This window comes from Colletotrichum abscissum, assembly GCF_030869225.1.
Source record: "Colletotrichum abscissum strain IMI 504890 chromosome Unknown Scaffold_33.1, whole genome shotgun sequence".
NCBI classification, from domain to species: Eukaryota; Fungi; Ascomycota; class Sordariomycetes; order Glomerellales; family Glomerellaceae; genus Colletotrichum; species Colletotrichum abscissum.
This window is the reverse complement of record NW_026850243.1, coordinates 443151-465684: the sequence shown is the minus strand read 5'-3', so window position 1 is coordinate 465684 and position 22534 is coordinate 443151. Positions and strand designations below refer to the sequence as shown.

At 34.1% G+C, this 22534-nt stretch overlaps 1 protein-coding gene across 1 annotated transcript; it reads left to right on the top strand.

Moving 5' to 3' along the window:
- Nucleotides 1-2498: 2498 nt before the first annotated feature.
- CABS01_11780 (uncharacterized protein) lies at nucleotides 2499-4187 on the top strand (the record flags this gene model as incomplete). Its single annotated transcript, XM_060545134.1, has 7 exons — nucleotides 2499-2547; nucleotides 2618-2709; nucleotides 2826-2989; nucleotides 3044-3268; nucleotides 3552-3589; nucleotides 3722-3973; nucleotides 4117-4187. The coding sequence occupies 7 exons, from the start codon at nucleotides 2499-2501 to the stop codon at nucleotides 4185-4187; spliced, it is 891 nt and encodes a 296-aa protein (XP_060397251.1).
- Between the last annotated feature and the right edge of the window lie 18347 nt (nucleotides 4188-22534).

Sequence of the window (22534 nt, the reverse complement as noted above, 5' to 3'; positions counted from 1 at the left end):
GCTCTTCAGCGTGAATACTCAGGCGGGCAAGGCCCGCTAGGAAAGAGCCTGCTTTGTTAGTCACCTTGACCAATCCATACTTCAATGACCTGATGGAGGAGTTGAGGAATGTGGGCTAGCCGGCCTCGAGTTCAAGTTCCAAATTCCAATAATCCCCCAATTCCTTGGGAGTCGATCTGTGCAAGAAAGCGGTCTTGCCTAGGAGACATCACTTCCTTTGGAAACCCTTTTCTAAAAAGTTCGGTTCAGCTTTCATAATGGCTTTCTGCCCCCGGACAACACCTACATACAATTGCTGGGTTAGGAATTCAAGACATATTTGCAAAGAATGAGGCCACAACCGTAGAGCAACAGCAGGAAGGAGACAAAAGAGCCACGATTCGAGCCCTATGCTGGACCATTAGGTGAGCAAGTGGAAATTCGAAAACCTGGTTTCAGATTAAGTCCTCGGCCTCTAACCTTTCCTGATCTACCCGTTGCCAGTCTAGTGGGTCCGACCTTTTGCACATGCAAAGACTGGGAAAAGGCAGGGGGTTGAGATAACTACCTTATCAAGGGCAGAGCCCACTCAGATATAGAAGCACACAAATTGGCAGCTTCCCTGTAATAAGAAAAGAAATTCTAATCAAGCATGCAGTTGACGAAATCTAGACGTCAGTCATTGTATGATCTTCGTGCCAATCCCATCAACATTCCTTCTGAGAAAGGAAGAAATATTGATGCTCGAGGACTATGAGGAGTCGGGAAATTGTCAAATCGTCGTACAAGTTTCGAATCCTTGCACAATCAGGGGGAAAAGTGAGGTTGCTGGACCGCAAAACTGCCAGCCACTTGTTTTGTTGTCAACTGAGCAGCCCCAAAAACCTCATCACCTCTAATATCCATGCCAAGGGCTAAAGCGAACCCGACGATAGGTGCTTCGTTTACCTCTTCGATGCAAAGATAGTACAACAAAAAGTATGTGGGATAATATCTTGCTCAGGAGTTATGAAGATGACTCCAGCACCACTAACACTCTCTCCGCTGACTCGTTGAGATGTCTAGCCCATGGAGCTTTGATCTGCATGATTTGTGCCGGAATGTTGTGTTCCAGGGAGGCACTGTCGTCGGCGGGGAAGGAGGCCAAGAAATCAAGGGCAGCATATAATTCGTAGCTTAATGCTAATAAAACGTCTCAAGACAGACGTGATCATAAGACAGACGTGGGCATGAAACGGATATCAAACTAAAATTAGACGTCTTAGGAAAGACATATACGTAAGATAGGCAGAGTCTTAAGACAACTCTAGTCTTAAGACGACATTCTAGGAGAAAGTAAAAACGTATACGTAAGATACACGTAGTCTAAAGACGAACATAAGGTAGTCTCAAGACGGACGTAGTCTTAAGATGGACGGATTATAAGACGGATGGACTCTTAAGACGGAAAAGTTTTCATAATAGATAGATTCTTGAGACTAAGAACTTCCAGAGACGGATAACCCCTTAAGACGGGCGGAATATTCAGATAGATAGATTCTTAAGTAGGACGAAGCTCTAATACGTACGAAGTCTAGGATCTAGGACGGACGAAGCCTCAGACGAACAAACTCTTAAGACGGACGAGGTCTTAAGACAGACGAAGTCCTAAGACAGAGCCCTAAGACAGACGCAGTCCTAAGATAGACGAAGTCCTAAGACAGACGGAGTCCTGAGACAGGCGGAGTCCTAAGACAGGCGGAGTCCTAAGATAGGCGGAGTCCCAAGATAGACGGAGTCTTAAGACGGACTTGATTCTACATTCTCTTAGTAAACTCCTTAAGCGAGGAGAATAGGTAATGAAGTTTAGCCGTTTGCATAACCTCAACGTGTCTAATCCGGAACAATGTCTCAGGATATATTGTCTTAGAGAGTTGCTTCGGCTGAACGGCTATGTTGTGCGCCTTATGTTAAAAGGAGTTTTGCTATTGGGGCAGTACTATTTGGCTATTGGGGCAGTAATCCACTTTTTAAACCAATGAGGGCTCATAGCCCCAGAGCTCGGACCATAGCCCCATACCTATACCCGCTATACCTACCCACGGGCTACCCGGCGTAATTACCCACGGTTATACTTATTTACGGTCGTAATTATATAAAGTAACTACGTGTACGTACGGTCGCAATTACTTATTAAATAATTAAGTAAGTAATTACGATTATAAGAAATTGCGACCGTAGGTAATTATAACCGTATGTATACGCAGCTACCTTACGTAACTACGACCGTAAATAATTACAACCGTAGGCATTTACGCCGGGTGGCCCGTGGGCAGGTGCAGCGGGGCCAAAAAAATTAGAGTTCGGAAGGCAGGCTCTGATTAGCTAATAAAGTGGATTACTGCCCCGATAGCCAAATGGTACTGCCCCAATAGCAAAACTCGTTGAAAGATGGTCGAGAACTGCTACTTCACCAGAGAGGGGTCATAATGGACATAGAAAGAGTCTCGAACAAGTCAACCGTCAACTGTTTCAATAGAATGGCGAGCAAGACGAACGTCGAGGAAGTATGGCACGACTACTGGCTGTGTAAGAAGTTGGGAGGCCCCTTGGCTGGTCTCTTCGAGTGGAGACGAGCGACATCACGAGCTGAAGCCAGACGATGGGCCTCTGCATGATATAGAAGACAAGCACAGAGTCTCCGACGAGCACGAGTTCCAATACACGTGCATCATCATGAATGTCTTGAGGGTACGAGAGGTCGATGTAGTACTCGACTGTGCATCATGATGCCAGCGTGATGAAGAAGGATCCTCGGCAACTCCAAGAGCATATTGACGATGTGGTGGACTAAGGTTCTCGTGTAGTTAAACAACGCTGCGTCCGTTGGAAAGACCGTGAGATCCTTGACTGCATCGGGGCCATCCGAGATCTTAGACGCGTACGGAATGATCGATATTCTCGTCAACGATAAGCGTCAGTCGATGAACCCCGACCCGCTGGACAACAAAAGGACGTACCTGTTCATCTGGTAGTCGGCGTCCGACGAGTACTGCGTGAAACACAAAGCCATTTTGTGGGTCAGGTCGACCGGCATCTGTGTCGTCCACGCGGGGTCCATCATGGATAGCAGAAAGGTCGTCGTTGATTCCACGGCGTTTCATTGGGCTCTGGGCACGAGAAAGTGCATAAGGTACTACGTGGCAATGGGCCTCACCGGGCTGATAGGGGAGAAGACTTTTCTCTACGATACCGAGCACCCAGACTCCGTTGACAAGCTAGAAGCGGACATGTTCATGACGACGTTCTCGTGAATGCATGAGGAGTTTCGCATGTTTATAAACTTCTTCTTGCGTGTGGTTGAGACAGGCTTGAAGAGGGTTGCACGTCTCGGAGGCCTACACCGGGACACTGATCGAGGGCCCAATGTCGACGGACAAGTAGGCGTCGGTCGATAATATGTGCGCGCTCAGCCTATGCATTTCTTTATTTTCGATCTTGTCAGTGTCCCTCATTCTCATGCACTCCGTAGCAATCACGGTGCTGGGAGCCTTGCTGCTGGATCTGATCTTGACATATCCGTCGAGGGCTAGGTGCTCCGAAACATCGCATCACGAGCCACACCTCAACGGTGCGTTCACCAGCTCGATGCCCTTACCGGCGACGGCGTTCTTCATGCTAAGGAATGGAACTCTGGCGAAGGGTGGGAGTCATTGGGTGTTCGGGTAGTCGACCGCCTTCAGGTGCTTCTTGAGTTTCGAAGCCAGGTTTTCGGCGGCACTCAGGGCGTCTCTTCCGTACTGCATCGCCCACAAGTACTCTCACGCCCCTGAGACCGAGCTTGAGACGTCATTCGTCTCGGTTCTGTGGGCTGAACTGGGTATGAACCTCGTCGTCCCATTCTTCACATCGGTGAATTCCCCGTTGTTCATCGCATATGGCACGGTTGACAGGGATATGCACATCTTCATGATTTTGACCTCGTTCACCATGATGGTCGGGCTGTCGATTCTAGGTTGGCAGAACTTTTAGTGAGGAAATCATCGGGGACTTCATTGCAACATCTCAGACCATCTTCATGTTGATGTACCCAGGCAAGGCCATTAGCAGGTACCGACTTGCAGATCGAGCCACTGACGACGCTGCTGCTCGCGTTAGTGTTCACGGAGTTCTGCAAGAAGGAGATTCAAACATCAGTTGACTCGCCCCCGATGCTGCTGGTAGACTAAGGGCGGGAATTCAAGGGTATCTCGCGCCCATGCAAGGTTCGTTCAAGCAAATGTCGGGCTACACGTCACTGCACCGCCGCAACAGCCACTTCTGGCCCGGAGCTCTATTTCTCCGACACTTTCCGGAGGAAGGCGTGTCGAACCACCTCCTTCCTGTCTGGAGCGCCTACCTTCTTGAGAGCCAAATTCCCTCCACTGCACCTTCTGCCTTCCCGTTTGTGTTGACTGATTTTTAAAGTCAAAATGACGACTTGAAGAGTGATTTGTCTAATTAGGGAAGAAACGTCTCTGGCGGAATAGCCTTCGTATAGGTGCGGATCACCCGCCAGCGTCTTTGAGACGGCGAGGGGTGCTGTTCTGGTGGGCGAGACTGGAAGATCGTCGGGTCTGCGGCTGCTGCCAAGGATGTTTGGGTGAGAGAGTACAGGAGGTACGAAGGGGTAACTAAGGTATGGCCTCTGTGAGCTTCTCCCCTGCGTCGTATGCCTATTGATAGCAGAATATCCGTCGACACATCAGAGACGGCCAGGGAAGCTGTTGTTGTAGGGTGGATGAGTTAGGTTAGGAAGGTCGTCGGCTTTGCGGTCGCCACCAATGATAGGACGAGTACGAGCGGTACGAGGAGGAAACGAAGATACAGGGCAACAAATACCGGTAAAGATCGCGACAGAGGGTGTGAGGAGCAGAGAACCTTAGATTAAATAGCCAGGAAAGATTTTATTCCATCCATTGTTGGGAATCAAACGGCCGGATGTACCCCAGGGAAAAAGAACACGTTGGAAGAAGGTACTATTACCGGCAGAAAAGGGACGTCGGAAGGTGGTCGTGCCGTACTTACACCAAGCGGAGGAATTGCAGGCTCTGCCCACTAACTTCCTCCGTCCACATCTCCAATACGCAGAGGAGTCAAGTTACAATCATTGAATCTCGTACCGGCTGGGACGCAGGGAAGTTAAGACCAACATGGGCACTCAGCAGTGGTTGAAGTAAGCGCCCTCTTCCACCACAGGTCAGCTGGGGCATGACCGACAAAAGAAGCGGTTCCGAGCCATCTCACGAGCCCTTTCTCCTGTTTACCTTATTAAGGCCGTCGGGACTGGCAATACTCGTTCCATATGCGCTACCTCAATCTCTCCTCCGTCGACACTGACCAACAGGTTGTCTAGTCTGAAGCCATCGAGACAGCCTTCCACCACACAGACGTCCTTCCGCCCGAGTTCCTCCATGTAAAAGTCACTTCTCCAAACCCCCAGCCGCCACTTCAATCGCCATACTGATCGCTAGAATGTTGGCCGCTAAGAAGATGGCCTCCTTCCGCCGGAAGCTGACCTCGATACCGTGATGTCACTCTAACAAGCTCCTTTCTGCCACAAATTACCTGTGGGAGGAGCTCTTTTTGACAAGTCCTCAATGGCTAGACCATTAGTTCCCAAGGAAGATGTCACTTCGACAAGACCCTCTCTAGCGTCAATTGCTCTGCGCTGGATTTCTTCTGACCGCTCGCTTCGGGAAATTTCCACTTTTAGCACCTCCTTCTGCCGCAAGTTGACGTCGTCCCAGAATTCTCACTTCGATAAGCTATTATCCTGTCAGTATGCTCTGCAGAACGAGCTGCTTTCAATCAGCTCTTCGGGTCTCCAGCATGCCAGACAGCGTCCTTCCGCCAGAAAAAGATTTGGCCGCGGAAAAGTCACCCTAGTAAGCTTTCATCTGCCAGACTTACCCGTGGAAAGAGCTTCACCGAAAACCTTTCAATCGCCAGATCGCTGGCCGTCGCGAAAAGGCTTCCTTTCGCCAGACCTCCGTGAAAGAATCCAACTTTCACCATTCCCCACCGAGAAAGGTTGACTCGCTGCGCGCCCTCCAACACCAGAACCGAGATCCAACAGCTGCCCGAGTCTCCAGCCCTCATCTTTTCCCTTCTAAGGCATCCCTTGGATCTTGAAAAAGCCTCTACCTACCGTCCATGTTCTTTGTTTGCTACTAAAACAGCAGGAAGCCTAGATTTGTTGTTGTTCCCGCGTTTCTGGCTCTTCAGCAACCGGAAGAGGGCTTGATGAACAGAAAAAAGTGCTAGATGTTTCTCTCAGTCGACGGGAAGTTGCCGGACACTTCCAGACGCTTCCACTTCGACGGCAAAGGCCAGCACTCTCAGCACTTCCTTCAGTCACTTCCAGCTTAACTCATTTGACGTGAGTGTCCCCTTGTGCCAGCCCGATTGTAAGTCTCCTTTCTTAGCCACCCCGACCGCAAGTAGTTGGACAAACAATAGAGTACCAGAAGTTTCAATACTTGAACTGACAACAGCACCATTCGGCACTTCTTCAAGCAATTCCTCTTCTGCCAATCCAAGGGCAAGCACCTCCTCCAGCCAATTCGACGGTAAATCACCTCGCTCTGCCACTTCCGGGCAAGGATCGAGTCACCCACGCGTAATGACTAGGAGAAAAGCCTTCCGCCTAATCCTGGCAAACAAGGTGCTTGTGACACGATTCTGAATGTTGCTTGAGGTTGCCGGTGAAGATCTTGATGTTCAGAAAGGCCATTAAGTGACAGGCATGAAGTATTGTCGGCTTACCTCATCCACAGTCAAGAATTGGGCGTTCCGATCCACGGTGTTATGGCCGTATCTGTTTGGCATCGTTTGTTGTCCCGAATTCCAAAATGCGTAAATCCGCTTCGAGGATCGGCCTTGTTCATCCTCCTCCCGCGCATTTTTCCTCATCCCGAGACCTGGTCACTCTATGCTACGCGTGGACGAAGCAAAAATGGCGCCTAACATTTCAGATCCCTTGAAAATCCCTGATCTATATTTACCATGCAGGAGGCTTCTCAGTGAACAAATCCCATGAGCTTGATAGAAGGCGTTGATAGAATCGTGAAAATAAGACCTGCGATGGCTTTTGGCATGTCTGAATATGCGCCTAGAATTGTGTTTATCGCTTTGTCTTCAGAGAGGCATACGCGATCAAGATGACAAAGATGCAAAGATATAACGATACAACGATATAACGATATGTACTTTGTGACGATTGACGCGTGAGGCCGGGGATGAACTGGGCTTGAGTGGTTAGATGCGCGAGCGCGGTGACACTAAGTTAAACGGTGGAATATAAGATCCAGCGACGGGAAGTAACTCGATAGCACATACAGTGTTATTCATATCCCGACCATGTCAGGTAACTTGATTCATTTCTATGACTAAGAGACTGATATTCGAGAATCTGCGAGGCGAAAACAGACGTTAGGTGCAGCTCGAGCGCGGGAATGCAATTTAAGATTCATGGCAATTTGACACCTGTCGTGATGGCTTCAACCATCCATGGCCTTACCGCACGTCACGTGACCTCGGTTATATAATTACCGAGGCCTACTTTACTTATACCCTCTATATTAGAGCGAGCTTCGTACCTATTTCCTATTTCTAATAGACAACCGTTCTCTTTATATACGTCGATGCCCCTACAGTGACTATACGATAATACCCCTAAGTTATTTTATTCCCTGCTTCTCAGACGATACGTGATGGAAGGAATGGACGCGTGGAGACGTTACCTTCACCAGACCCGGACGAACCAGCGTGAATCCGGGGGGCTCGCGACCCGCATTCTCGACCGTGGGAGGTGCTCCACATTTCTAGTTCTCACTTCGCCGGACATGACACGGAGTATGAATCGGCGTGATTGAAATCTTCCATGATGGAGATAGGCCGTGTGAAAGATTCTGGTGCCGCACCGGGGCAACCAACGAGAATCTTTGCGCCAACGTTGACATGGTCACGGCTCCTGCGATGTAATGATGAGAATCCACCTTGAGCCGTCTATCTCTAAGGAGTCGTGACCTCAGCAATGATACACTATCAATTCGACGCAGACGCAGCTAATACTGCAACGCATATGTCTTGGTTCCACCATTGACGCCGGTTTCCAGCTGTGGCTCGGTGCCATGGTCTGGAAAGGAGTATGGTCAACTCTGCACTCCCGAACAATCACATACGACCATACCCATTGGAAAACTCGGGATCCCGTCCGCTCTCCCATAGATAAGCCAATGAGGGCCGGATTAGTAGTTGGGTCGGTGACGACCAGCGAATACCTGGTGTTGTGTGTTTTGCTTTTGGTCCCTTGAGTCAATTTCGTGATCCTGCTTTTTGTGGAGAGTTTGGTGATTGTGTAGTTAGGCTGATGTGACGAGCGGTGAACCTGCTGGACCGTTGAAGCAATCACGACACTGCTTGAGTCAGAGATTAAGGTGTTCGGATTCCAAGCAGGCTGTAACAGGTGGCCGGTTTCGAGACAAAGCACTAGACAGATACTGCTGCTCCTCCCAGTCTTTGCCTTCGGACAGTGTGCTCGGTTATGCCATGTATGTGGTGGTGGATGTGATTGTTTTTTTGCTGGCTGGCGCAAAGGATCGACCTTAACGGAATCAGGCGTTCAAGAAAACACCTTTCAGGTGCTTTGTCATGTCCATTGCCCTGGGTCTTGCCTGCCCAAGGTGAATGTTAGATTCTGGGCAGTCGGCAGGAAAGGTGGATCTGGAAGGCGACCGGGGCCATAAGAACGACCCTTCCACTTACATATCACCACTTCTGAGGAATCGTAGGCTCTGTCGAACAACTTCCTCCTCCTTCCACCTCCGTATGCAGCAACAGACCACCGTTCATTGGTCTTCGTGCCAGCCGAACGACTACCCTGCTGACGTGTCGTGCTATGGCAGTCAAATATCAACACTAACACCAATGACTTTTCTCTTTCCTCTTCAATGTCAGGATGTGCTTCGGCGAAGAACAGACAGCAAATTTACGGCAGAGAGGGAAAGCAAATGGACAAACCAAACAGATAAGAATTTCCCCTCAATTATCTTCTGGCCCAAATACTCACCCCTCCTCAGCGCAGGGCAGACAGCGACTTCCCATCTCCGAGTTGCCTCTTCAGTCTGCACTATCACAATTCGTCGACCGCCACAACCATAATGATCATCATTATTCCCATGAGCCGAGAGTCGGATCTGAGCATCGCCCGACCACGCATCCCCAACGAATCCAGTGCCGTTGCTTTTCTTTAGGCGTGGAGAGAGGGTCGCGAGTGTTGGGCAATTGTTGGCCGCACCCTCACCCGCCCGGCACGAGACTCCGCCGTTGTCCGACTTGTCAATGGCTTCTCCAACAACGGCTTGGATGCTCAGGTTTCCCGATGTGGGTTCCAGTCATCCCCAATCAGTCCACCCCACGAGAATGCAGGGTCGTCTCCCTCCTTCATTGTTTCGGCTGATGCCGATATCATTCAAAAGTCCGGGGAGCTTGAAAAGAATGACCGCTGCTTCCAGGCTCCAAGCATCGAAGTTCAGGATAATCAAGGCCTTTCTGGCGTTGTTACCGGCCTTCCCTATTCTTTGCAGTAGATTGCTGAAACAGCCATAGGTGACCAGAGACGAACCCGACACCCTCACAAGCTCGGTAGAGACTACCAGTAACTGAGATGAATGCCGACCGATTTCAGGTCGTGAACTGCGGCATGCCACACAATAAGGGACATTGGTCAAGGAAAGGGCAGGCCGAGGCTCATACGAGCTCTGTGGAGGCTACCGAGATGTTGAGCAATTGTATTCATGTTGATGGTGATGTCGCGGCGGACGATAAGGGAGATAAGGGCCACTTTTAAGGGAAAGCAATTGCCAGCATGAAGTTCTGAAGGCATATGTTTGCATTCTAACGCAGATCGTGACACACTCGCAAAGGAATTGGGATCGGGAAACGAATGAACGATGCATCTTGCTCGTCAACGTAGTGGGAGTAGATGGTACTTTGCTACGCACAACGTATTTTTCCCTGAAGAGCTTGTGGTTAGCTCTTGATTCTCACATTTCGGGAATGTGCCCATCTCCGATCCGGTTTCGTGGTGTCGTTGACAAAGGTGCCTTCCTGCTATAATTTAGATCTATAACTGCGCGCGTTGACGTCTATAGATATTATTCTATTAGGCCTCGCTAGTTAGGCCTCGTCGGTTAAGGGATAGCTTAGGGAGTATAAAGAGGGGGGCTAAGTAATAAAGGAGTAGCTTAAGTATATATAGAGCGTTAGTAATATACCTCGAAAAAAAAGTAAATTTTAATAATTTATTTTTTAAACTTTAATAATAATTAACTTTTATAAACTTTTTTTTTATATTATATATTTATTAATAATTTAAAATTTTTATTTATAAAAAGGACTAAGTTAGAAATTTAAAATATTAATAAGAACGAGACGTAATAAAAAAGCGTAATTAGCGTTATAATAATAAAAAAAAAAATTCTTTTTTATTAAACCCCCTAAAATCGCCTCTTTTTTAATAAATAATATAAAAACGAAATATAATAAAACGAATAACGTAATAATAATATAAAAAAACCGTATTATTAAAAATATTAATAAATTTTAAATAAAATAGTAAACCTCTTACCCTTATTTATTAATACCTAAATTAAATAATAAATAATAGGCTAATAAAACTATAAAAATAAAAACGATAATTAAAAAAAATCTTTATTATAATATATAAAGAGCGCTTATATAAAAAACGAGTAAATTTAGAACGTTTATAAAGCTTTTTAAATAGCCCGGCCCCTATATTAAGAGCTATAGTTTTAATTATAATAGCTTTAAATATTAGTTTTAATATAAATAAAAACGTAAACCCCTAAACTAAGGATAGTTTAATAAATAAAGCCGTATTTAAAATACTACTTAAATAATAATAAAATAATAAATTTATATTATTTAAGCCCCTATTTACTAACTCCTTTTTAATTTAAATAAGTACTATAAGTAGAACGTTTATATTTAAACTACTATTCCTCTCTAACTTATTATATATTAATAAATTAATATAAGATCTATAGAGCTTCTTTTTTAATTATTACTATTATTTTAATTTATAAACTTAATAAATAAAAATAGATTATAATAAAATAGCGTATATAATTAGCTACTTAAATAATAATATAAAGACCTCTTAAATATACTATATTTTTAATTACTAAAGGACCCCTAGGTTTATAATAAACTAAGTTATATAAAAAGAACTAAAGACTTTTTTTATAAAATAACCTATTTAATCTTACTAGTTAAAGAATAGTAGCGAATATATAACTAAATAGTACTTCGTAAAATTAAAAAAAAAAAGTTAATAAGTTCGTTAGTTATATTAATAAGCTCGAAATAGAACTAAAACATATTTTAATAAAAAAGTAAAGGATTTTTATATTAATAAATAAGCTATAGCCCGAATTATACTTCGTAATAATATTATAAATAGAACTTTTATAAACTCGTTTATAATTAATATTATTAATAAAATATATTAAATAATCCTTATTATTAATAAGGAGCTTATAAACGCCCCCTAAATAATATTTTAATATAAACTTAAACGAGTTAATAAGAAAATACTAGGGTATTAATAAATTAAATATATAAAAAATACGCCGTAACTTATTTAATAAAGATATTACGTATTATAATTATAAAAAAACTAGTTATATTATAAAGGATTATTTATAACTATAGGAGTAGTATTAGTAATATTATAACTATAATAAAACTAGGTACTTCGTTAATAATTACTTAAGTATTATATATTATAAATATAATTAAAAAGGGTATAAAATTATTAATTATTAATTAGACCTCGCTCTAACTAAGTAGCGCAGACTAATAACGAGCTTAAATACTATTTTAATAAAAAGAGTAGTTAATAATTCATAAAAATAGTACTTAAATATCCCGATTTATATATACTTAAACTATATATAAGAGAAGCTAAGCGCCCTTATTAATTTAAAAATAAAAAGGAACGTAATTAGTATTAGGCTATTTAATAACTTTAATACTAATTTACGAATTTATTTATTATTATAGCTAATAAATATTAAAAGTAAATAAATAAAAACGCTAAGAAGTTACTATTTATAGCTTTAAATTACTAATAGTAACTATATAATGAAAATATAGTTATATTGCTTTATAATAACTAATATTATAATACTTATACTTATCCTTAGTTTTCCTTAGCTAGAGGATATTAATTTATTAATTAATTAAAAATAAAATAAATAATAATATTTAATTTATAAATAATATATCTATTTAAACGCCCTAAAAAAGGGCTACTAAATAACTTAGTTTTAATAATACTCGTATATATTATAATTAACTTAGTTATAAATAGAAATATAATATTAATAAGCGTAGCCGAGGATTAAAAACTACGTTACTAAGACTTTAATAACTTATTTTTAAAAAAAAGGCTATTTTATTACTAAATAGAGTACTATATAATTATTATATTAAGCTAAATAATATAGCGCTTATTCCCTAAGGACCTATTTACTTATTATTAAACTATAAATTTAAAATCTTATATAACTATTTAATAAAAATAGAGGCTAGGGGCTAGATATACCCTTTTATAAGCTTAATAAAAGTACCTATTTTCTTTATACTTAAAAAAAAAGGAGAGCTACGACTTTACGTTAATTATAGAGTAATTAATAAGATTATATAAAAAAATAGAATATTATTATTACTAATTAAAAAGATATTAAATAAACTATTTAATACCTCTATTTTTATAAAATTAAATCTTAAGAACGCGTATTACTATATACGTATAGCTAAGAGTAATAAGTAAAAAATAGCTTTTTATATTAAATACGGGTAGTTCGAGTACTTAGTTATACTTTTCGGGCTAACTAACGTACTTATAACTTTCTAAGTATATATTAATAACGTTCTAAATAGCCTAGTTAATACTATTTATATTATATATTTAGATAATATCTTAATATATAATAATAATTACGTAATATATAAAGAGTACGTACGTAGCGTATTATAAAAACTATAATAATAAAACTTATATTTAAATAATAATAAATACGAGTTTTATATATTATATATAGGATTCTTAGAGTATATCGTATTTAATAAAAATATAAAAATAGAACCCGCGCGTACTAAAGCTATAACGAATTAGCTATTTTTAAAAAGTATTAAAAATATATAAACGTTCTTTAGATTTACGGGGTTTTATTATAGATTTATTAATAATTATATTAAAATAATAGTACTTTTAATAAACTTATTAAAAAAAGTAAAACTAGGATAATTAAAGTTACTAATACTAGTTATAAGGTCGTTTAAAAAGTTATTAATAATATTTATTAATAGGAATTAATATACCGGCATTATAAATTAATATACCAGCGTCGCTCTTATACTAACGTTACTATTTTATTTTTTAATTAGTTTAAAAAAAAATTATTAGTATAGTTAAATTCTATTAGATACTTATAAAGTATCCTAAGTTTTTATTCCTTTACTCTTTTTATATTTAAGTTATATTATTAAGCCTCGAAATTTAATTTATAATATTTATTTATAATAGCTTTTATAATTAAAATTAGAGATATTCCTTAGGGCTAATTTTAAAATAATACCCCTATTAAAAGACTTCCCTTTCTATAAGAGCGGTTATTAATTAATTACGGCCTTTTACTATTATTTAGCTAATTACTATTATCTCCTTTTTTAAAAAATAGCCGCCCTAATATTAACTAATTTTATAAAATTAGTAATTTTAAAGAGTAGTACGACCTTATTATTAAGCTTTTAATTAATATATTATAAAATACGTAACTTTTTATAAATAATTATTTTAATATAGAGCTTATATTATATTTTATTTATTATTTTTCTAAGAGAATAATAAAAACCTAGCGGACTACTCTCTTATAACTTTTTTTAAAATATAACCCCTCTCCCCCTAGTAAATAGTCTTAATAACTTTTTTATTTTATAATAAAATAGTTTAATAATACTCTTTAGCTTATTAAATAGGTTATTAAGACTAATTAATAGTTACTAATAATACTACTTTAATAATAAAAATATATTTATTAATAATAATAAATATAAGGTCCTTAAGTTAATTTATTATTTTATTTACTCCTATAGCTATTTTCTATTTAAAATAAAACGTCTTTTTAAACTATAGCTTTTTATTATATTCTAAATAACTAATCCTCTTCTCTTTTTATAATTAAAATCCTAAACTTACTAATTTTTAATAATTTAAAATAAACTTATAATACCCTTTTTAATTAAGTTAATAACTTTATAAGAACTAATAAATTTAATATTATAAAATAGAATAAATATAAAACTCGAGGCTGAATTATTTTATATACTTTTTAATATAATTATTTCAACGAGCTTAAGCTTATATAAAGCGCTAGTATTTAATAATATAAATTTTATAAATATAGTTATAAATAATAAGTTATTATTAAAGCTTAAGAAGAGGATAAGTAGTTACAATATTATTATCTAGACCCCTAGTTTAATTAATATAATTATAGCCCTAGTTTTAAAGCTTTTATATACTTTTTATATTATAAACTTATTAAAGTAGTTAAAAATATTATTAAAATTATAAACTAACGAATTAGGATTTAGGCTTACGATATATTTATTATTATTTAAGAGTAGTTTTTAAAATCCTTATTTACTTAGTAAGATATTTATAATATTAAGGCTTATATAAACTAAGAAAAATTAGCTAAATATTTACTAATTATAGCGTTAATTAAGCTATTTAATAAGCGAGATATCCTATATATAATAAAATAAGTAAATAACGAGCTAAACTACCTTATTAACCTTATTTAAACTTTTTTCTACTATTTTTAAATATAGAAGCGATTCCTTAAAATAATTAGCTTTAATAATACTTATAATATTAATTATTTTAAGCTCCCTCTTTTTTAAGTTATTAAATAAACCTATTTTAAATCTATTTATAATACTACGTTTAGCCTTATAAATAACGAGAGACTAGAGAGTTTTTAGTTTTTCTTAATAAGTATTTACTAATTTATAAACTAATACTTAATCCGTTACCTTATTATTATTATTATAAACTATAATAAATAAATAAAGGCTATACTAAACGAGTAGCTCCCGGACGTTTAGTAATAACTCTATATTTACTATATTAATTTTAATATTATACTTAGGGCTAAATAAAAATAAGTTAAAAACTATAGTTATAATAATAATAATAATAAGTTTAATAACGAGGGATATTCGTTATTAATATAAGTAATAACTATACTAAGTAATAAGAATAAGGCCTATATTAATACGCTTATTAATAAGCCCCCCCCTTATATATATTATAAGGTTTTTATAATATAAAAGCTTATTATTTTTATTAAAACTAAGTATATTTTTAAAAAAGCCTAGACTAAGCTCTATAAAAAGTTTAATAACTAATACCTAATCCTTTAGTACTTCTATATAATATACTTATTTTTAAAAATATAATAAGCCCGTTATTTTATTTAAAAATATTAGAACTTTAATACTCGTATTACTTTTAATATTAAGTTAAGTAATAATAATATTAAGGGTTATTTTTTAAATAGTTTTAGTTACTTATATTAGCTTATCGACGTTATATAAGATATAATTAGTAATTAAGAACTACGCTTTTACTAAGCTTATATAAAGGACGAGGTACTTATAAACTAAGAATATATAAGTACTCGTTTTAAATACTTAAGTAAACTTTAAATAATACTTTTTTTAAAATATTTTATTTTAATTAGGATATAAGGCCGGTTTATAAAAAAAGTAATATTATTTAATAAAAAGCTATTTTTAAACCCCTTTAGATTTTATAATTTAAACTATACTATTTTAATTAAACTAAGTATTTTATATTATTATAAAATTTATTTTAAAATATTAAATTTAACTATTTTTAGTAAATAAGAGATATATTTTTAATAGCGTTTTTAAAAAATATCCTTTTTAAATTTATACTATTAGATCCTTAACTTTAAAATTACTATATCTTTTTATAATAAACTAAAAAATATAGTATAGCCTATTTTATTATAATAAGTTTTATTTAAAAAAGGCTAGTTAGCTAGTTAAGTTTATATTATTTATAATAACTAAAGTATAAATAATAAAAAGTAAGGCTACTTATTTAAAAATAAGAATAAGTTAATATTAACTAGGTTTATAAAAAAGATAAATTAATTAAGTTAAAGTTAAATATTAAGCTTATTTTAATAATAAATAAGGAGCTAGTTTAGCGTTTTTAATAAGGGGAGGATAATAGGGAATTATATAAGTAAATAATTAATATAGCTTAGTATTTAAAAAAAATAGAGCTAATAAGAAGTAGTTTATAATAATAATAAATTATTATAATTATATTAAAAAAAGTAGTTAAGTAGACGTTATTTTAATTTATATTTTATATATTTTAAGTATATAATAAAAAAAAGCTTTACTTATTTAAAATTTATAAAAACTTATATTATTAACTAATTTAAGATTTATAAATCTTAAATAAGTAATATAATAGTTTTAAATAAGTATATAGGTTATAATAATATTCTTATTTTTAAAAATTTTAAACTAGAGCTTAAGTTAGAAAGGATAGTAAGAATAATTATATTAATATAGTTATCCTTACTATTTTTATAAAGAGGTACTATTTTTTTAAATTAATTAAAACGTAAAATAGTAATACTAGTATAAGAGCGACGCTAGTATATTAATTTATAACGCTAGTATATTAATTCCTTTATTAATATATTAATATTACGATATTTTAACCTTATCCTATTTATATAGTTATAAATAGACGCTTTAGCTCGAGTTATTAGCTTAGTAATTATATAATTATTTAAAAATAATTAGTACTTAATTATTTATAAATTAAAAAAATTAATAGATATAAAGAGCTATTATAGTATAAAAAACGCGGAGTTATTAATTATTATAAACGTACTAAAGAACTAATAATATTACCTTATTTATAACCGAAATTAGGTCGTAGTATTTATAAATTATTTTAACTTATAGTTCTTAAATATAAAAAAGAGATTAAATAAAAAATAGTTACGCTAACTAAACGAACTTATAGCGTTTAATATTAAAATTAAGTTTAAGCTAAGTATAAAGAACTTAGTAAATAAACTATTATAAAGACCTAATTATAATAAAAATAGTAATAATAGCGGAGTAAAAGAGCTATTATTAAAAATAAAAAAAAACTTTTATAATATTAGAAATATATAAGAGCCTTTTAAAATCGTAATAATAAAATATATAAAAACGAGCTATAGGAGTAGTTTTTAAATAAAAAAGATAATAAGTATTTTAAAAATAAAACTAATAATAATATAAAAAAATAAGTAAAAGAGGTTAAGAGCTCTAGTTCGAGGGAACTTTAAAAAAATATTTCGAGAGATATAATAAAGCTATAAGTTTAGAGTATTAAAGTTATAGTATAATATTTAAAAAGCTATTTAAACTTATTATTAAAACTATAAATTACGAGCTACTTATTTTATAGGACTCTAATATAATAAAAGTATTTAAAATAGTATTTAATAAAGAGGAGTTATTAATAATAAGTTAACTATAGGCTATTTAATAAAAGGACGCTTTTATAAAAGATAGGTAATAAATTAAAAAAAGCTAATAGCCTTACTTAATTAAGAAGAAGTAATAATAAAGCTAGGTATATAACTTTAAAAAGTTATTATATTACGATAGCCGTACTTACGTATTACTATATAAGGGGTTAAAAAGGGAGGTTATTAAAGTATATTATAATATACTTATAATAAGATATTATAATATAAAGTAAATAATAGTATTATTAAAACGTTATTATTATTAAGATAGAGTAAGTAGGGATATAAAAAGTTATATTAATATTTATATAGTATATTAGCAAATAAAGCCTTATTATTATAAGCTATATAACTTATTATACCCCTTATTTACTTTAGTTAAGCTATAATAAGAAATATTATTAAACTTTATTACGAGCTTACTTATATTAACTATACTAATTAAAAAGCGCCCCTATAACGTAATATTTATTATAATATACTAATTTATAAAATATAGCGTTTATATTACTATAAGAACGACCTTTATAGCCTAGGGATTCGTAGATCTCTTATTTATAAAAATCTTTACTAAGTTTAGAATACTTAAAGGGATTATTTTTAATAAGGGGTTATTATTTATAAATAAGTTTTAGACTTATTTTTATTATTTCTTAATAATAAAAAGGCGTTTTAATACTACGTTCTATTTATAAATAAATAGTTAAATAGAATGGTAAAACTAATATTTAAAATACTACTTTTATTATTTTTATATTTAAAACTAATCGAATTAGGTATAATATTTTTATTTAATTAAGTTTATATATAATAATACTTAGTACTTAGTAATTTATAAAGCGCTTATTAAGGCCCTATTTAGGTTCTTATTTATATACTTTATATCGATCTTAACGGGGACTTAAAATAGTATATAAAATATTTTAATTAAAAAACGTATAGCTTAATTATAAGTTAACTAAAAAACCTTATGACTTTTTATATAAAAAATACGTAAGACGTATAAGTAATAAGTTAATAAAACTAAAATAAATATATTATATAAAATAAGTAACTAAGTGTTATTATTAAAAAAGAATATTAAGAAGTAGTATTTTAGTTAGAAATTAATTAATAAATATTTAGGCCTATTTAAAATTAAATTAATAATTAGAATAGCGGGGGTCGCTTATAAATTAAACGTACTAATATAATATAAAATATATAATATATTTTATATATCTTTATTTAAGCCGTATTAATATTATAAAAAAGCCCTTTAAAAACCCTTATTTATTAAAGATATAAATAAGGAGCTACTTTATAAAATAAAAAATATTATATAATATAGAGGGCTAAAAAAAAAGCGATAATATTTAATTTAATAAAAAAAATATAATAATAATAAAAATATATAAGAGCTAGCTAAGTATATTAAAAACGTAGCGTTAATTAGTATATATAAAAAACGAGTTTTAATTAAATAGTGCGCCCTAGCTTTTAAAAAGCTTAATAATATAATAAACTAATTATTAATAATAAAAAAAAGGGGGCTATATAGCTATAACTAAGTAGTATAAATATACTAATTACGAACCGTCTTTTTAATTTTTATAATATATAAAAAGACTGCCCTTATTTATAAAAGGACTACCCTTATATATAAAAAGGCTATTTTAGTTATTATCCTAGGGGTTATTATAAAAAAAATAATCTCTTTATTATTAACGAATTTATAAATAATTAGTTATAAATATAGAACGTAAGTAGAGTAATTATATACTAGCTAGAATATTATTAAAGTAGTATATTTTATTGTAAATAGTATAAAATAGTACGATTATAGCGTCGTTATAAAATAAAAATATAGTATAAAAAGAGCTTATAACTACTTTATTATTATTATTATTAATAACGGGGGTTAAGTAAGCCTCTTTATTAGCGCGCTTAAGTACTTTTTATATATTATTAATAATAATTTAATAAGTTTATTAAAACTATAAAGTAATATTAATAACCTAAATAATAATAATAATAGAGCGATAATAAAATAATAAACCTCTAAATTATAAACGTTATTATTTAAAATAAATATAGTATTTTAAAAAGTTCGTACTATAAACTTTATAAACTTAGGGACCTAAGATGTTATTAATATAATATTTAAAAAAAGTAATAGAGTAATAATAATACTAAGTACTTATTATATTTTTATAAAAATAGTTTTATATAGTATATTTTATATAACGTATATTAGATTTTAAAAAAGTATTAAATAAAAGAGTAAACTAGGGGCTATAAATTATTAACTTAGCTAATTATAGTACTTAGTTTTTAAATCAAGTATTTTATACATAACGTAAGTAAAATAAAAAAGCGGGCGTATTTAGCCGACCCTAATCTTTTTAATATTTATTTTTTTTTAATAAGAGTTTATAATAATTAGTATAAATAATATATAAATAGTAATATATATATAAAGTTAAAGTAAATAAAAAAGATATTAAGTTTTTTAAATAGACTATTACTACTATTATTATTAAATATACTTATAATACTAACGACCGTTTTATTATTAATAATAGCGACGTTACGATTAGGGGCTATATTTATATTAAAACGAGTTAATAATAACTACGGAACGATTTTAAAAAAGACTTATTTAGGTATAGGAAGTATATAAAAATAGGGATTTAAAAAATATTTATTAACTATAATATTTACGTAACGAGGGAATAATATAAATATTAATAAAAATAAAAAACTATACATAAAAAAAATAATTATAAAATAAAAAAGGGAATTTAGAATTATAATAGTTTAAAAAGGGGTTAATATTAGTAAATAGAAATAGAGTAACGACTATTTAAATATTAATAATTATAAAGACAGTTTATAAATAAGAGCGACCTAGGTATAAAATTATAGGGCTATTATTTAAAATAAAAGGTTTATACTTAAGTTAATAAGTACTATTTATACCCGCTCTTATACTATATATTTAAAAACTTCTTAAGTAAGGGATTAATATAGTATATATAAACTATAAATAAGTTTTAAAATAAAGTTTAAGAAAGGGAGGACTTTATTAAGCCTTACTAATTAGGCCTTATTAATTAAAAAATAGCTTAGGGAGTATAAAAAGGGGGACTAAGTAATAAAAGAGTAGCTTAGGTATATATAGAGCGTTAGTAATATATTTAAAAAAAAAATTAGTAATTTATTTTTTAAATCTTAATAGTAGTTAGCCCTTATAAGCTTCTTTTTTATATTATATACTTATTAATATATTCTTTATATATATACTATGCTAATTAAAAAGTTTAATATATTATAGAATTATAGAATAGACTATATTCTAAATTGTAGTGCTAAGAGATTATAGTTAGAATCTTAACGCGATTATACGAATATACGAAACCTCTACTACCTCCTTCTCCTCCTAGTCCAGAACAATTGTAGATAGTCCCTTCTAGAGTTACGTCTTGATTGGCCTTCTTTATTTGAACCGAACCTTTGTTTTTTGTGGCCTCAAGACACCTTGAACGCGGAAGCCAAAGCCTGGGGATCACGACATCCAGTTATATAAGACCATTGTTGATGACCGATCAAGGCCTTTTGATTGAATAAATGACTTTAATAAGTTGACGAAACAATAAACACAGAACATGTAGTACTTGGGTGGGAAGGAAAACCCTGCCGATACGGCCCATTAGAAATGATGCCATTTTCCTCTATCTATCTAGCGTTGAATCTGTGAGATCTTGGCCATGCTCTTACTTCACTGTTGAAAGCTTGACTACGGTCATCGAATGTAGCTAAAGGTCGATAAGGACGCATTCTTCGTATCGGCGCTGTGACTTTCTGTCATCACTTTCGTAGGTGGCAAATGGGGACCTATCATTGGCGATCCAGGAAAACACAACAGCGTTTATGACAAGAGGGTTAATAAGAGTGATCATAAGACCATGTCACGTCTTACTGGGAAAATGTCATGTTTCAGCGCCCTGCGAGAACCAAAGACGTCAGACTTTCTTGACCAAAAGGGCAGCAGAGGATCTATAAGAATCATCAATGCGCGATGAAAGAACTCAAAGCCCCTAGACTTGAATGTCATACCGTTCAGAGCTATACGAGAGATTCTTGACCCAGCATCAAACTAATTGAAGGTGGACTCTGAAATGAGAAACTTGATTTCTGGCCGGAACACATTCAACACCGATCTCAAGTGAGCTAGAAGTTTCACACAGAGAGGAAAACACTGCAAAGAAATGAGTTTAGAGTATTTGAGACTCCAACTTCGCCGTATTGTTGGGAAAGATTGTATCTAATCCCAATGATAAGTCAGATGGCTATAAGTGCCAAAACCGAAGCCCTGAATCACCAGCCCGCTGCCTTTAGCTACCTACTTCTGCTCAATTCGAGACCGGTCGGCACTCTACTTCTGTTCTCTACTCAGCGCATTCTTCTCACAACAGTTCGGAATCTGACCAATGGTACCTCGAGATCTTTCTTTCCTCCAGCCTACCTTGACTATGTCAAACAGGAGCGCATTGCCATCATAAGGAGATGTAAACACACTCTTGATTTCAATGAGGACCTAGAGGAACGAAGATCTATTATATTATCCGTATCGGATAAAAGATTTCTTGTTATATCCCGTTCTTACGTCGATCAGGGGAACTGGTGCAGCACTCGAGTTCATTCCTTGCACCAGATGGGACCACGTTTGTCTGTGGCTACTGGAACTATTTCATATTTTCGATCGAGGCTGTCATTGGACTGGAGAAACTTGCATTCCAATATCCTTGTTTATGAGTTCTCATTCAGTCAGTATCCTGGACGCCCCGCCACCAATCATACATCCAACTCTTCCTCTAATGGTA